The 17,424-nt window shown below is 49.9% G+C and overlaps 1 protein-coding gene across 3 annotated transcripts in view; it reads left to right on the forward strand.

Moving 5' to 3' along the window:
- ADAP2 (ArfGAP with dual PH domains 2) overlaps positions 1-16,555 on the forward strand; it is a 28,725-nt gene extending 12,170 nt beyond the window's left edge. For all 3 annotated transcript variants that reach the window (XM_043480543.1, XM_043480548.1, XM_043480535.1), the window contains 6 exons: positions 3,180-3,326; positions 7,814-7,897; positions 10,948-11,010; positions 12,337-12,414; positions 14,324-14,552; positions 15,818-16,555. In XM_043480543.1, coding sequence (XP_043336478.1) covers positions 3,180-3,326; positions 7,814-7,897; positions 10,948-11,010; positions 12,337-12,414; positions 14,324-14,552; positions 15,818-15,852 — 636 coding nt within the window. In that variant the 3' untranslated portion in view covers positions 15,853-16,555. The remainder of the gene's footprint in view (positions 1-3,179; positions 3,327-7,813; positions 7,898-10,947; positions 11,011-12,336; positions 12,415-14,323; positions 14,553-15,817) is intronic.
- Positions 16,556-17,424: the final 869 nt, after the last annotated feature.

The raw sequence follows: 17,424 nt of genomic DNA on the forward strand, positions 1-17,424 counted from the left end.
TGTGGTTTTTCTCTCTGTGAATGTTCCTCATTCAGGAGTCCAGCTCAAGCTTTGTTACAGCATGGCGGCCAACTTCCCCCAAGCAAACGAGGATGCTGCCAGGCCTCTCAAAGTTTAGGCCAGGAACTGCTTGCTATTGGTCAGTTCCAGTCATGCAACCAAAACCAATTCGGTTCAATTCAGTTCAGTTCAGTCGCTCAGTCATGTCTGACTCTTTGTGACCCCATGGACCGCAGCACGCCAGGCCTCCCTGTCCATCACCAACTCCCAGAGTTTACCCAAACTCATGTCCATTGAGTCGGTGATGCCATCCAACCATCTCATCCTCTGTCATTCCCCTTCTCCTCCCGCCTTCAATCTTTCCCGGCATCAGGACCTTTTCCAGTGAGTCAGTTCTTCGCATCAGCTGGCCAAAGTATTGGAGTTTCAGCTTCAGCATCAGTCATTGGGGAGGGGATAGAGATTACGCCTCTTTTTAAAAAAAAAAGTATTTATTCCTTTTTTTGGCTGTGCTGGGTCTTCATTGTTGCACTGAAGCTTTTTCTAGTTGTGGCGAGCAGGAGTTACTCTCTAGTGGTACACGGGCTCCTCACTCTGGTGGCTTCTCTTGTTGTGGCGCATGGGCTCTAGAGCACATCAGCTCAGTAGTTGTGGCTCATGGACTTAGTTGCTCTGCGGCATGTAGGATCTTAGTCCCTGACTAGAGACTGAGCCTTCGTCCCCTGCATTGCAAGGGGGATTCTTAATCACTGGACCACCAGGGAAGTCCCTGATGTATATCTTGACTGTGGTGGTGGTGGTTACGTGAGCATATATGCTTGTCAAAAAAACTGTACTCTTAAAATGAGTTCCATTTATTGCTGACAAATTATACCTCAGTTAAGCTGAATATGTGAAAATTAACCACAAACTGAGAGTCCACTCAAACTCATCGTGTTGGCAAAATGTTAGAAAACTGGCAGCATCAAGTGTTGGTGAGGATATGGAGAAAGGAAAACTCTTCTGTGTTATTGTTGGAAGTAAATATTGGGGCAACCACTGCGGAGAGCTAGTAGTGAAATAACTTAGCAGTTTTCAGTAAGTCAAGGATGTACACACTTATGAGCTAGCAATTCCATTCCTAAGTATGTACTGTGACCTAGAGACACCCTCACAGATGGATGCCAAGGACGCAAGCTGACTGCAGCAAAAAATTAGAAACGATCTCAATATTTGTCACCAGGAAAATAAATGGATAACTTTTGGTATAGTCATTTACAAGAGCTGAGTAGATGGATTTATTTCAACATGGATAGAACTAAAAACTACCAGGTTGAGTGACAAAAGTAAGATGTAGAATGAGCTATATTATATGATACCATTTATGTAAATTAAAGCCACATAACACATGTAAGTTCATAAGCATGTGTATTGTGTGTATAAAAGTATAAAAAGTGAGCTAGAAGGATGAACATCAAACTCATGACAGTGATTGACTGTGGGGAATGGAGGAGGGGAAGGGACAGGGTAAGTAGTAATTAAAGGGATTTTGACTTTATTAGTAATGTCATATTTTTAAAATAAATTTCCTTTTAAGGAACAATATTGTCAAAATATACTTTTTTTGTATTTTTAGTATTTTTCATAGTAAATATTTTAAAAGGAAAGTCTTCTAGTAATCTTTCAAGAAAGTCATTATGAAGAATGTTGGCCTGAATCTGTCCAAACTTCTTATGTATGTGCAAATAAACATATACACATATAGTTTATGTACATCATATATACACTATATGCAGGTAGCATATGCATATATATGTGTGTACAATTTTTGCATTTATAGGTTCCTACTATATATCCTGTCCTAGTACTTGGTATTTCTTACACGTAGATATCATGGATATTTTTTCATATTAGTAATATTGATTTAAATTTTCCTTAGACAATTCTGTGATATTTTGTTGTGTGGATGTGCCATGATTTATTTATTTATTTAACCCATTATCATTGATGGACATTTAAATAATTTTTTTTTTACTGATATAAGCAACATGGTAATAAAACATCTTTTGACATATGTATTTGCATAGTAATGCAGTTACTTTCTCAGATAGATTCTGAGATGTGAAATTGTGGGTCAGGGCAAAACAGTCAGTGTTTTAATAAATAAGATCAAGTTTCCCTCTAGAGAAGACTGTCCATTAGAACTTTTGTCAGTGATGGAAATGTTCTATGTCTGCATCTGTCCAGAACTCTAACCACTAGCCACAAATGGCCACTGAGAACTGAAATGGGAGTACGTGTGCCAAGGAACTAAAGTCTCTCTAAAAAAAAATTTACTTATTTATTTGGCTGTGATGGGTCTTGGTTGCAGCACTCAGGATCTTTGGTCTTCATTGTGGCGTGCAGGAACTCCAGGAAGCTATGGGATCTAGATCCCTGACCAGGGGACGAACCTGGGCCCCTTGCATTGGAAGCACCGAGTCTTAGCCACTGGACCACCAGGGAAGTCCCTGAAGTCCTAACTTTAATTCATTTTAATTTTAGTATCTACATGTGACTACAGCTACAGCTACTATGGGACTAGATTGTTGGTATCATTTTTCTTCCTCTCATCAGTTATGAAAGGAAGCATTTGTTTTCCCTTTGCCTTCTTAGCATCAGGGAGTGCTCAGACTCTGTTCAGACCCTGAGAACAGAGTAGAGTGTGGGAAGGCATGCTCTGAGGCCCCCACCCCTGCTTTTACTTGTTTATCTATTTCATTTGATTGGCTTCCATGGATATTCATTATAAATTTTTTTTTTGGTTGCACAGCATGAAGGATCTTAGTTTCCTGACCAGGAACTGAACCCGTGCCCCCTACAGTGGAAGCATGGAGTCCTAACCACTGGACCGCTAAGGGAAATCCTAATGATTTATTTTAGAAAAAGTTCTATAGCTGAAAAGCTTGAAAAGTTCTAAGTTACGGTCTTTCCAAGCCCCCTTCCAGTTCAGAGAAGCCCACTGATTAAGCAGGATTGGTGGGATGGCTGGATACAGAGAGTGGTAGAATATCTGTGGATCTTGATATTATGGCAAGAACATTAAAAACTTATGTGGAGTTCCGAATTGGTCATGTTTGCCTTAAGGCTCACCGACGAAGGTGATGAGAAGTCACTCCACTGCTTGTAGGCATCCTAAGTATCCGATTCCTCTCTTTTAGGGTAAAGACCCCAAAGCTGTCATCAGCATCAAGGACTTGAATGCCACCTTCCAGACAGAGAAGATTGGGAACCCCCACGGGCTGCAGATCACCTACCGGAGAGACGGCCACGTTCGGAACTTGTTTGTGTACCACGAGAATGGGAAGGTGAGAGGATGGCGTTGCCACTCCAGCCTCCAGCTCAGTAGACCCGAACCTCGAAGGCCCAGCTCCCTGACTCCCTGGAGCAATAGGCTCTTGAGATTCGCTGCTGCTGTTTGCTTTAATCTGTTGTCACTTTCTGTTTTTGGCCACACTGCGTGGCTTGTGGGATCTTAGTTCCCCAACCAGGGATCAAACCCGGGCCCTCGGCAGTGAAAGCACTGAGTCTTAACCAACGAACTGTCAGGGAAGTTCCTGTTGTCACTTCTGGTCGGAGACAGAGTAGAAGTTAAGGCAGAGTGAGATCTGGGAGAGGAACCTGGAGGGGACCGGGGGTGTGTCTGGATGGTGCATAGCCACCCAGGGGCATCCAGTTAGCAGACAGGACTATGCCCAGAGGTGGCAAATCGGGTGCAGCCAGAGATTCCAAATATGAGAGGAGGGATGACTCGAAGCTCAAACAGTGCATCCCACGGCCTCCCTTCTCAGTGTGTGGTCCGGTCCCAGCTGCAGGATCATCACCTGGGCGCTTGTTAGAACTAGCGTCTCGGGCCCACCCTGGACCTGCTGAGTTAGAAACTGCATTTTCACAGGATCCCCAGGTGATATTCAGGCACACTGAAGTTTGAGAAGCTCTATCAAAGGTCCAGGAAGTCAGCTCCATCAGAGAAGAGCAGGACAATAGTACAGCTGCAAAGACAAAAGCCAGCTCTAAATGGTAGGGTCATGTGACTGGGCAAGGGTCAGAGATTCTAAGTGGAGGTGAGGAGGTGCAGAGGTGGGGGCTGACATTCTATGAGTTGCTATTAATTCTGTAGCTGGGCACTTTTCTTGGTGATCACTATACATCATTCCTTTTCTTTTAAAAAAAATTAATTAATTAATTTGGCTGCACTGTGCGGCATGTGGGATCTTCGTTCCCTGACCAAAGATGGAACCATTGGAAGTGTGGAGTCTTAATCACTGGACTGCCAGGGAAGTCCTGTACGTCAGTTCTTAATCTTCAAAACAACCCTGGAAATGTTTTATCCCCATGTTACTGAGGCATGGGACTTCCCTGGTGGCTCAGCGGTAAAGAATCCACCGGCAATACAGGAGTCACAGGAGATGAAAGTTCAGTCCTTGGGTCAGGAAGATCCCTTGGAGGAAGCCGTGGCAACCCACTCCAGTATTTTTGCCTGGAGAATCCCATGGACAGAGGAACCTGGCGGGCTACGGCCATAGAGTTGCAAAGGGTTGCGCACAACTGAAGCGACTTAGTACGCACGCACTGAGGCATGGGCGTGTTAGGTAATTTGCTCAGAGTCACGTGGCCGATGGTTCCTGAACCCTGCACCTGTCTGACACCTCGTGCGCCTCTGCTGGAGGGAAGACCCTTGACAGCAGGAGTCAGAAACTAGATACAGGGACTGGATCTTCCCAAGAGGCCCCAGCACTGCGATACTGACTGTGGATCGTCCTCCAAGCAGGCTTCGTGCTCTCTCCACAGTCTGGGCTGACGTCCCGGCGTGGTCTGAAGGGCTGGGGTTTGGAGTCAGAAGTTGGGACCCTGCTCCTGCCACTCCTGGCGTGTTACTAGGGCAGGTCCCTTCCCCTCCTAAGCCTGCTTGTGTATGGTTGATAATACCCACTTCCCGGAGGGGTCTTGAGGATTGAGAGACTGTGAACCATGAATGTGAATGCATCTCATTACTGTGAAGTGCATTATAAACATTAGTTGTCACTGTTGTTATTTGTTCATGACTGTGGCAGCAGCGGAAGACAAGCTCTTGAGAGCCATTTCTGATCATTTCTGCGGTCAGGACGTCACTCTTTCAATAAATCCTTATGGCGCCCCTCCCTGCAACGTGCACAGTACTGGGGTGTGTAGTGAATGAGGCAGAGCCATGAGTGGGCTTCTAGGATCTCATAGTCCTGGGAAAGAGACAGATGGGGAAATAGGCCCTGAAGATACTATGTGATGATGCTGGTGGAGGCCGTGCTACAGACACACACAGGAGACATATAAGTGGCCTAGTCTGGGGGAGGCGGGGGTTGGGGTGGGAGGGGGCAATCTAAAAGGTTTTCCAAACAAGGAGGTTCTACTTAAGAATTGTGTGAATATGCTGAGAAGGGGAACACTCAAACCAGCTTAAAAGGGTCATGAGTGGAAAAGAAACAGGGGTATTTATTTCAAGGGACAGAAGCATGGTTGGGCCACCTGAGAGATTAGAATTAGGAACTGTGGTGTGTGTGATTCTGTGTGTGTTTGGAGAGAGAGAGAATACACTCTTAACAGGAACACATTGTTTTATAAAACCAGGAGTGCAAGTGACATCTCACTTCTTTGCTTCTCTAAATGCAAGGATCTCATTCCCCAAACTGCCAAGAAGTCTAGTGTCACTCATTTTTCTCAGCTCCCTCCATTGGCTTTACCAGAATCTTGGGACTGGTGCAGTCCAGGAGGCATGGAGGTGATCCCTGGCTCTCAATCCATGGTGGGCTCACTGCTGTAGCCCCAGTCCACTGACTGGATACCAGTGGCTACCTCTCCACGCCCATCACTGCTGAAGGACTTTTGCTGAGGTGCCCACGATCTCAGACACTTATGGTACCTGACTCCCTCCCACTGGCTCAGCTGTAGAGCGTCTGACAACCTGGTTCTGGTCAGTCTCTTCTCCCTGGTGATGCCCCAGCTTCTCCCTTAGATGGGCATAAATGGGGGGCTACAAACTCACGCCTGCAGGAGCCAGGTGGGCAAATTAAAAGTGAAGTGAACAGCCTTAAGTCTGTGGCAAACAGGAACACATGTATAGAGAACTGAAACAGGCAAAACTTAAGGACAAACAAACCTGTATGCAGGTTGGATTTGTGACCGGAAGAGTCTTTCCAAAGTGAAGGCCTAGGTGGGTCTTCCGTGGGGATGATCCCCTTCCCTGAGTGCCTGAAACCCTATAAGGTTCTTAATGCCCTGGTCAAGAGAGCTTAGGAATACTGAACCAGCAAAGCTTGACCTAAAACAGAGAAAAGGTACTGATGTTTCATACCTTTGAAACCAGATTCAAATGAATTTCTCAATCACTGTATTACATCCAAGTGCAGCACAGCAGCTATTTGAACAGGTCTTTCCTCTCCTCAATTCTATACTCCTGTGAGATAGAATCTGATAAGCCCTGTTCAGCCTCTGTATTGGTCCAGCCCTCATCCAGTTTCTGTGGCCAAGAAGGGGTAGGATCATAGCAGCAAGTGTGACTGCAACTGTGGATGGGTGGTGCGTGGCTGAGAATGGGTGGGGCATTTTTCATAGAATCAGGGTTTGGGTGGAGCAAAAATCTATTCCATCTAAACTCACTCTCAGGATGAATAGAATGTTCTAGATAAAAGATGTATCAAGGGTGAGGGCAGAGAGGTGGGTGAGGCAGAGTGTTCCAAGAGAAGGGAAGAACATGGGAGCAGTGATTGCAAATGATTTTGTATGGAAAGAGCTCAGAGAGCAAAGTGAAAGTGATAGTGTTAGTCACTTCGTCCTGTCCCACTCTTTGTGACCCCACAGACTGTAGCCCGCTAGGCTCCTCTGTCCATGGGATTCTCCAGGCAAGAAGACTGCAGTGGGTTGCCATTTTCTTCTCCAGGGGATCTTCCTGACCCAGGGATCGAACCTGGGTCTCCTGCATCGCAGGCAGATTCTTTACTGTCTGAGCTGTCGGGGAAGTCCAGAGGGCAAAGTAAGTCATACTAAAGAACTTAAGACTCTCCCTGAGGGTAGTGGAGAGGACTCTAAGCTAGACTCAGTTAGATTTGCAATTTGAAAATCACTCTGGCTCCCGTAAGGTCTGAATGAAGAGTGGCAGAGCAGAGGCAGAACCAGCTGGAATAAGGGGTTCAGCAGATGAGAGATGATGGTAGACACTGCTGAGGGAGGCACTCTCCCAGAGGGACACAGGAGGTCCACGCCAGCTTCAGCCTAAGTTGCACTCCAGGTGATGAGCATCTGCACTGATGGAGCATCCCCAGGTGTACCTGCCCCCACCTGAAAGCCGATCTTTGACATCTGACGACCTTTGCTCCTCAACGTGTCTCCCAATGACCAGCAACTCATCATCTGTGAACTTGTTAGGAATGCAGAATCTCAGGCCCCACCCCAAACCCACTGAATTCAAATCTGCATTTTAACGAGATCCTCGGATGATGCATACACACAGCAGCAAGTGCCAAGCACTGTGCTGGGCCGCTGCGTAGCTCCTGTGCAGTTGGCCTCGGTCCTTTCCCATGGCCCTGGGGATGTGTTTCCCACTTGCTCAGGTGCCGCCCTGGGCTCTGGCACCATCCTCCCAGGTGCCTGGGGTCAGCCTGAGTAGGACTGGGGGGTATGCATGTGTCCAAACCTGAAGATCCAGCTGGCTGCCTGCTACCAGCCTCAGCTGCCCGCCCTGGCACCCCACCCCAACCCCAGGCTCCCAGCCTGCACTCAGTCTCATTGACTGTCTGTCTGTCCTTTGCATGTCTCTCTGCAGGAGATAGTGGACTGGTTCAACGCCCTCCGTGCAGCCCGTCTCCAATACCTTAAAATGGCCCTTCCTGAGCTCCCAGAGTCTGAGGTGAGCTAAATGCAGACCCCAACTTCCACGGCTCCTGTCTGCCACCTCCTATGCTCCTGGTTGGCTGACCTCAAAGACACGCAGAGGCCAGACTCAGTGTGACTGCAGGAAAGACCTTGAGCCTTGGGGTTGGGGACCTCAGCGGGAAACCGAAAGCTTTCTCCTGGGGAGGCTGGGGGTTATGGCCTCATCGTTGGCAAGGCAGTCTCGAAAAAGCAGATCAGACTCTCCCCTTTGGGATACGTCACTCACAGTGTCAAAAGGCAGGATTTGGGCATCTCTTTCTGACTTCTCCCACTGAAATGCACAAATGGTCCCTCACATACTGCTTATAACATGCTGCTGAACCTGCTTTATCTTGTCGTCCCTTTTATCTAATCGTCCTTTGCAGCCAGCAGTTAGGTGAGGTGATTATTCCCATTCCAGTGATTAGAAATGGAGTCCCAGGAAGGTCAAGTGCATAACCGAAGGTGTTCTTCCCACTTGAACACCCCCCACTTTGCCCTTTCCTGGTCTGCTTTAAGGAAGGCAGTGGGATCTTTCCCATTGTCATTCTAACAGGAAGAGTCTGCCTTTCATGGCCAAGGTGACAGTGAGCCTGAGAACTTCGTTTCAGTTGTCTTCAGAGGTTGGGGCATCCACGTATATCCCTCAGGCTCGGCTGGGGAAGCTGCAGAGTGTGGGCCGGAAGGTGTGAGCTGGGAGGCCTGGGCCCTTGTGGATGCTCTGCTGCTGACTTGCTGTGTGACCGCTGCAGGTGGAGTCGCCTCTGTGCGCATCTGTTCCCACATCTGTAAGATGCGCTTGTTCTGGGTCATCTCCAGGGTCTCTTCTAACTCTGAGGTGCTGTACTCTGGGCCCTGTGTTAGGCCTGCTCTGGAAGGGTTTTGTAAGAGATAGGGGCTGGAAAGACCATGTTAATCTTGTGATTTTTCTTTTTTGGCCATACCACATAGCATGCGGGGTATTATTTCCCTGATTAGGGATGGGACCTGTGCCCCCTGCAGTAGAAGTGCAGAGTCTTAACCACTGGACCACCAGGGAAGTCCCATTCCTGGGACTTTCTTATTCCCAACTGTTAGACCCTTCTTAAACCCTAAGTGCTCCTTAATTCCCCAGTTTGCAGGGACCAAAGTGTCCGGGATGGGGTCCACTCCAGACCTAGGGATGCACTGGGATGGCAGGTCTCTATGAATTCCTCTAGCCAGGCCTGGCTCAGGGCCCTCCCGGTCTGCAGAGTCAGCACCCATAGCGGGTGAATGCCCACTTGCGTGGGTGTGGCACTGGGGTTGCTGACTGCTGCTTGGAAAGACTGGAGGACAAATTGCAGACGCCCCACCTCATTGTCTGGGCAGCTCTCCAACTCGGCTGACCCGTGCGGGGGAAACTGGGCTTTGGTCAACATCCTCAATGTCCTCTTCCTCCCTCATCCACTATCGTTACCCCTTATCCACCCCTAGTTTCCTCCCCGCCTGCCTCTTTCCCTGTCTTTCCTCCCCCCATGTCTACATAGGGTGTGATGTTCTGAGCAACCACCCAAGTCTGGTTCGAGCTCAGGGATCCAGTGCCAGAAACCTGGGGGACCCCAGTGGGATTGTGGTCCTGTACAAAGAAACACATGGACCCAAAGGCAGGGAAGCTGATGTGTTACGAAGGGCAAGTGGCCTCACCTCTCCGAGCCCCAGTTTACTCATCTGTCACCACTGGGACAGTCCCTGCCTTGAGGGCTACATGTGTCCAGTGAGCCAAGGCATCTAAGGTGCAGTGCATAGTACCCCATCCCCAGCCTCTTTCTCCTTCTCAAGGCCTAGACTCACCCTGCTCAGGCTTCAGCTCAGACGACTGAGCAATTAGGAATCTTGTCTTTGCTCCAAATGAAGGAATTAAAGCCTCCAGAATGCATTTTAGGGAAAGGGGAGTGGTGTCCTTTATATTTTTGGTTTCTTGCTCACAACTTTCTCCCTTCAGACTTCCCATTCCTACTCCCAAACCTTACATCCCCTTTGCCCCTGCTCTTGACCCAGGCTCTGTTCTCATCTGAAGCTCTAGACTTGCCAGTTTGACACCCTGGAACATAGGAGGCCAGTGTCAATCCCTGGAAGCTTCTCTGAGTGTAGGACGGTCTTGCGGATCACATAACGTGGTATTCTTATTACATAGAAGGAAACAGGCCCAGAGAGGCATATGGTCTTACCAAGGTAACACCGCTGGTTGAGGTCAGACCTGGAGCTAGAACTCAAGTCTCCTGACTCCTAGTCCAGAGCTTTCTCTACTTAATCCATCCTGCCATCGCCTCCTATGGCCCTGGCTCAGAATCCCCACCTATGCCCAGGTCTTGGCCAAGGGTCTGATCAGAAGGTTCTGGCATATTTATACTTGAGCATCAAACAGTAGCAGTAGAGTATCACTAGGGTCTGGCTGGTCGGCTCTAGGTGGTGAAAGTTCTTCATCCTACCAGCGACATGTCTTTGGGAAAATCCTCAGTGACTTTTTCTGAGGTCTTGTTTCTTCATGCAGACCATGAAAATGATAACATCCACCCCACAGGGTGGTTGAGAATTACGTGCAGAGCCTGACATGCAGTCAGTCAGTCAGTTCAGTCGCTCAGTCATGTCCAACTCTTTGCAACCCCATGGACTGCAGCACGTCAGGTTTCCCTGTCCATCACCTACTCCCGGAGCTTGCTCAAACTCATGTCCATCGAGTCGGTGATGCCATCCAACTGATGACCCACAGTAGATACCCACCCTGATACCAGGAGGGTCTCGTCAGAACCTGACCTGTGTCCTCCTCCTGAAATTGCTGAAGGAACCCTTAAACTAAGTCTTTATACCAAGACTCAGCTGTGCTGGTTAGCTCTGCAGACATCTGGGGTGCTATTGTCAGGCTCTGTCGAAATGTTAGCGTTGTATCCATACCAAATATAACCATGTGCACACATCCTTCCCCATTGCAAACTTCCCCCTTTGTCGGGGAGCCCAAGTTCGCTGGGGAAGCTCGGCCTCCTGGGGTGGGAGGCAGGGGGTCAGTGTGTGTCTCTCTTCCCGCAGCTTGTGCCCCTCATCACCAGGAACTATCTCAAACAAGGCTTCATGGAAAAGACTGGTCCAAAGGTACATCCCATGTTCCTGGGGGGGACTTTCATGGCCTCAGTCCCACTGGGCAATGGGGCCAAAGTGGGGAGGTGGGAAAATGGGGAACCAGGGGCAGGGAGGAGGGAGGAAGTGGAAGTAAATGGACTTTTGTGAGTTCCGGGGGTGAAGGACCAAGTGGAGATGGGGTGGCTCGATGGTGGTCCAGCCTCACTTCAGGCGCTTCTTCCTGCAACTGGGCATCTTCCTTCTTGATCAGCATCACCATCAGTGGCTCTCGTCTTTACACCATCTAACTGACCCTGTTCTTGGGAAAGCACAGTTGAAAAGCACAGCTCCTTTGGGGGGCAGCTCTTAAAAACTTGTGTGCTCCAAGCTGGGGCCCTACCAGGACTGTTCAAGTGAGGCAGGAGTAGTGATTGGTCTGAGAGAACTCACCTCGGTACCTATGCTTGGAGGCCAGTGAGGCCCCTGCCGCCCCAGGACATCTCAGACCCAGCCTGGATGCTGGTGGGGTGAGGCTCCAAGCCAGAAGATGGAGATGGTGGGGGGTTCTGCTGGGGGGGGGGTGGTGCGGGGAAGCAGGGAAGGGAGGAGGAGAAGGAAGAAGGAAGAAGCAAGCAGATGTGTGCGTGCTCAGTCTTGTCTGACTCTGCAACACCGTGGACTGTAGCCTGCCAGGCTCCTCTGTCCATGCGATTTCCCAGGCAAGAACACTGGAGTGGGGTGTCATTTCCTTCTCCCAGAGAAAAGCAGAGGAACTCCCTAAAAAAAAAAAAAAAAAGAAAAAATCCCAAAGCAATGGCTTTTCGATGCTTTTTTTTTTTTAAGGTGTAATACGCTGACGCGATGTTTGTTAAGATGACAGTGAAAGTGTTAGGCATTCACGGTAAAGGAAGCCTCAGATGGCTGGGTTTATAAAGGGTTGCAAGTTTTTGTCCTTCACCAGCTGGTGGCACCGCCCCTGTGGCTCTTAGGGGGACTTTCCTTCCCCTGACCTAGGTTATAGAATTTGGCCAAGGCCAGGGCTTTCAGAAGCGCTGAGCAGTAGCCACTTCTGATTTCCCAGCTTCCTTTTTCTGAGATGTCTTGTCCACAGCCTGAGAAAGAGGAAAATGCTTCTTCCAACGCACATAGGGAGCGGCTGGAGGCCGCAAGGGAAAGCTGGGGTGGAAGTGGGGTGTTTGGAGCCATCAGAGGTCGAGGCCCAGGGGTGGGGGCAGCGCTGAGGTGTCCGGCTGCCAAGCCAGGAACTGGCCAGCTCTCTTGTCCTGGCCCAGGCTGGCTGTGTGCCCCCCCCCCCACCCTGGCCTGGCCAAGCCTGATACGAAGTTCCCTCTTCTGCAGCAGAGAGAACCTTTCAAGAAAAGGTGGTTTGCTCTGGATCCCCAGGAGCGCAGGCTGCTTTATTACAAGAACCCGCTGGTAAGAGTCACTGATCGCCCCTCCGCTGAGCACCAGAGGTGGAGGTGGGGTCAGAGCTGGTCGGGGAACATGGGGATCCGACAGGGCTGGAGAGACCCAGCGAGAGACACCCCTCCATCAGTGGTTGTCTCTAAGTCATCCTTGTGCATGAAACTGTGCTCTCCCTCACCTTCAGGAAGTCCTTCACGTGTGTCCAGAAGCTGCCAGTGTAGCCCAGAGAGGGGTTCCCATCCTCTAGTCTCCAGGACTCCCTTCCAACATGGAGGCTGTGGAGAGTCACGGTTGGGAGTGAGAGCTCTAGAACTCGACTGTCTGGGCTCTGGGACCAGCCCTGCCACTTTTAGGGGTGCACCCGTGGCATTGTGGCAGAGCACTCAGTTCTCCTTGCCTCAGTTTCCTCAATCAGGAGATGACTTAATAACACTGCCATCTTCAGAGGTTGCCCTGAGGATTATTCTATGAGTTAGTATACACAAAGCACTTGAATTCTTAGTGCAGAGTTCAGTTCAGTTGCTCAGTCATGTCCGACTCTTTTCGACCCCATGGACTGCAGCATGCTAGGCCTCCCTGTCCATTGCCGACTCCCAGAGTTAACTTTCCATAAACACTGAGTATGGGACTTCCCACGTGGTGCTAGTGGTAAAGAACCCATCTACCAATGCCAGGGGCCTAAGAGATGCAGGTTCGATCCCTGGGTTGGGAAGATTTCCTAGAGAAGGGCGTGGCAACTCACTCCAGTATTCTTGCCTGGAGAATCCCATGAACAGAGGAATCTGGCAGGCTACCATCCATGGGGTCACAAAGAGTTGAACATGGCTGAAGTCACTTAGCATGCACACACGCAAACATTAAGTGTCATTTAAACAGATGTTGTTGTTTAGTTGCTAAGTCGTGTCTGACTCTTTGTGACCCCGTGGACTGTGGCCCGCCAGGCTCCTCTGTTCATGGGATTCCCCAGGCAAGGATATGGAGTGGTTTGCGGTGCCCTCCTCCAGGGGATCTTCCTGACCCAGGGATCCAACCGACCTCTTCTGCTTTGCAGGCGGGTTCTTTGCCACTGAGCCACCAGAGAAGCTCATTTAAACAGAGGCTGTGTGTAATTTCCTTTATAGTTTGAGCCTTTTAAATTCTGGGGTCCACCTAGCTGAAATCCCCAGCAGAGGCCCCCACCCAACACACACACAGCCCTCTTACTAAGATGGACCTGGGGGCTCTCAGGCCTCCCACCCAACACACACACAACACAACACACAAACACGCAACACAACACACAGACACAGGGACACACACACCTCTTACTAAGATGGACCTGGGGGCTCTCAGGCCTCCCACCCAACACACACACAACACAACACACAAACACACAACACAACACACAGACACAGAGACACACACACCTCTTACTAAGATGGACCTGGGGGCTCTCAGGCCTCCCACCCAACACACACACAACACAACACACAAACACACAACACAACACACAGACACAGGGACACACACACCTCTTACTAAGATGGACCTGGGGGCTCTCAGGCCTCCCACCCAACACACACACAACACAACACACAAACACACAACACAACGCACAGACACAGAGACACACACACCTCTTACTAAGATGGACCTGGGGGCTCTCAGGCCTCCCACCCAACACACACACAACACAACACACAAACACGCAACACAACACACAGACACAGAGATACACACACCTCTTACTAAGATGGACCTGGGGGCTCTCAGGCCTCCCACCCAACACACACACAACACAACACACAAACACACAACACAACACACAGACACAGAGACACACACACCTCTTACTGAGATGGACCTGGGGGCTCTCAGGCCTGCAGGTGGCCCTCTGCCCCAGGTGTGGCCTCTGATGACCTCTGTCCTCTCTTCTCAGGATGCCTTCGAGCTGGGCCAGGTGTTTCTCGGGAGCAACGAACAGGGGTACCAGGTGTTCGAAGACCTGCCCAAGGGCATCCGAGGGAACCGCTGGAAAGCTGGCCTCACCATCGTCACCCCCCATCGGAGGTTTGTCTTCACCTGCCCCAGCGAGAAGGAGCAGCGTGAATGGCTGGAGAGTTTTCGGGAGGTCCTCTCCAGCCCTTTGACGCCCCTCAACCTCCTTGGTAAGATACAGGGCCCTGCGTGTGTTCCTTTGGCCAAGGAGAGTAGGCAGAAAGGGGCTTCTTCACTTGGGTTCAGCTGTGAGTCCTGAAACCGGGGTCATGGCTCCTGACTGCCCTCTTTCCCTTTTCTTCTCTTCCGGCCAAAGAGAAGTTCAGACAGTGCGCATTATTGCCCCAAAACCCTCTCTGTCCACACTAAGTTCCTCTACTAGGAAGCTTCCACTAGTGGCATCCAGATGAGCTTCGTCTTGGCAGAGCTGTCGCTTTTGTTGTTGTTGAGTCTCTGAGTTGTGCCTGACTCTTCTGCGATCCCATGAATTGTAGCCCTGCCAGGCTCCTCTGTCCATGGGATTTCCCAGGCAAGAGTACTGGAGTGGGTTGCCATCTCCTCCTCCAGGGAATCTTCCCAACTCAGGGATCGAACCCACATCTCCTGCACTGGCAAGCGAATTCTTTACCACTGACCCACCAGGGAAGCCCGAACTGTTGCTTAGGTCCCGTGTTCTACCCTGCTCCCTCCCAGGAGCCAAGCAGCCTCTCTGTCCCTCCACTCCCTGCCCCTGAGTCCCTTTTCCCGTGAGAAATCCTCGGCCTGTTAGGAAGGTCACACCCGCCGGCAGCTCCTGGGATTCTGGGTTCCTCCCCACTCATAGAGGGAAGGCTATTTTTAGGGTGCTGTTCTTCTCTGGGCTCTGGTCTGTCTGCTCCTCTCCTGTTCCTCCCCTTTGCCCCAGATGTGTCTCAAGCAGGCTTCCCCATCTGCAGACAGCCTCGTGGAAGGAGGGGAGACATTCTGAGCAGGAAACTTCTGGCCCAGGGCCTTCTGGCTCCTGGGACACCAAGGAGAAGTTTGAGTTTGGAAAAGTACAAGCTGAGTAGGTGACCCCATGCAGCCCCTGGGGAGAAACCCTGGTGCCCTTTGAATCTGACCAGGATAAACACAGACTTGCTTCTCTCTCCAAAAATCCCAAAGCTGAAGGGCCTCTGTAATGGGCTGGGAAGTTGTTAACGAGGAACATTAGCTGGTGCTCTTCCCCCGACTCCGCCCAGGGGCCTGTGCTTCTGAGTCGCTGCTGCTGTTTCTGTTTCTGCTCTTCTCTCCTCCTCTGCTGTGTGTGTGTCCCCTTTATCTACCACTTTTTGGTCTGTTTTTTTTATTCCGTTTCCCTCTGTCATTGTTCCCCTCTCCTCTCGATGTCCCTTCCCGCTGGTGGGACTTCGCTGGCACAGCCACGCCCCCAGCCCTCTTTCTGTCCCCTCTGTAGCTCTGTCAACGGAGAGTGACTGCAGCCACAGGTGACCCACTGGCCACCCAGCGCACCTGGTGGAAAGGAGAAGTTACCACTTCGGCCTTGGGGGCCCTGCAGGAGTGCCCCCCACCCCCAGTCGGCAGCTGTCACGGGCAGTGAACTCTGCCAAGACCAGAGCTTTGGCCTTTACCTGCCGGCTCCCTGGGCCTCCCTGCTGCCCTAGGGGTCTGGGGAGCTGGTAAATGTCCTCGGGGCTCAGGGCACCGGAAATGAAGGCACTGCAATGGGAAGACACCCGTGGCATCAGCCAAGCTTGCTGGAAAAACAGAAAACGACAAAAAGTTTAATCTGAATCCAACCATGAGGAAACAATCAGACAAGTCCACATTAGAGAAATTCTGGAAAACGACTGGCTAGACACTTCAAGACTGCCAGTATCATGAAAGATCCAGTAGTCTGGAGACTGTTCTACATTAGATAAGACTAAAGAGACATAGCCACAAAATGCAATTCATGATTCTTGATTAGATCTTGGATTTAAAAGAAACAGTTTTTGAGATGTAATCAAGATAACTGGGAAAGTTCCAATATGGATGTATATTAGCTAGTAGTATTGTAAGATTGTGATATTGTGCTGTATTTGTGTAAGAGGATGCTCTTGTTTTTAGGGATACATTCTGAAGTGTTCAGGGATAAAATATAATATGTCTACAACTGACTTAAATGGTTCAGCAAAATATAAATGTATCTGTACATACAGAGTATCTACTTAGATATATTGTGTGTATTTATGAAAAAGAAGGTCTGTGTACACACACACTCGGGGAGAGAGAGAAAGTGGACCACTGTGCAAAATGTTAGCAACTTCATCTAGATGAAGTATACCTGGATGCTTATTGTCCAATTCATGAAAATTTCCTATAGGCCTGAAAGTTTTCGAATTTAAAAGTTGGGGGGAAATTACTTTAAAAGTATCCACTTTTCACTCTTCAAAAGTAGTGGGTTTTCCCCATGAATTGAAAATGTTCCTGGGAGACTTCTACCTTTGTGCACATCTTAGAAGATATAAAAGTATAGCTAATACAAAAGAACAAACAACCCCCTCCCCCCAAAGCACAGTGTTCCCATCTACACACTCTGGGAGGAAAGAAGGAGGGCAGGATGACAACTCAGCTGGACCCCAGGGAGAGAGCTATCCAGCCTGAGTACCGTGTCTGGCCCTGCCACTAATGCATGTGTGTGTGCTCAGTCGCGTCCGACTCTTTGTGACCCCGTGGACTGTATCCCCCCAGGCTCCTCCGTCCATGGGATTTTCCAGGCAAGAATACTGGTTGCTAATGAGACTGTTGGAAAACTCACTTTCCCAACTCTCTGCCTTGGTTTTTCTGTTTCAAATGAGGAAGTTGTAGCAACTGCTGAACTTTTGGAAGCAACAGCTATTTCTGAGCACCTCCCAGGTGCCAGACTCTGCTTGGGCAGGAACCCGATGACGTGGTCCCCGCTGTCACAGATTTCAGCCCACCGGACAACAGCCCTACCAGAGGGCAGGACAATGAGGCAAGTGTTCAGAAAGGGGAAGTGTGGGCTGCTGCGAAGGTGTGTAGCAACAGGGTTCACCCTGA

Source organism: Cervus canadensis, chromosome 1 (genome assembly GCF_019320065.1).
Source record: "Cervus canadensis isolate Bull #8, Minnesota chromosome 1, ASM1932006v1, whole genome shotgun sequence".
Classification (NCBI taxonomy): domain Eukaryota; kingdom Metazoa; phylum Chordata; class Mammalia; order Artiodactyla; family Cervidae; genus Cervus; species Cervus canadensis.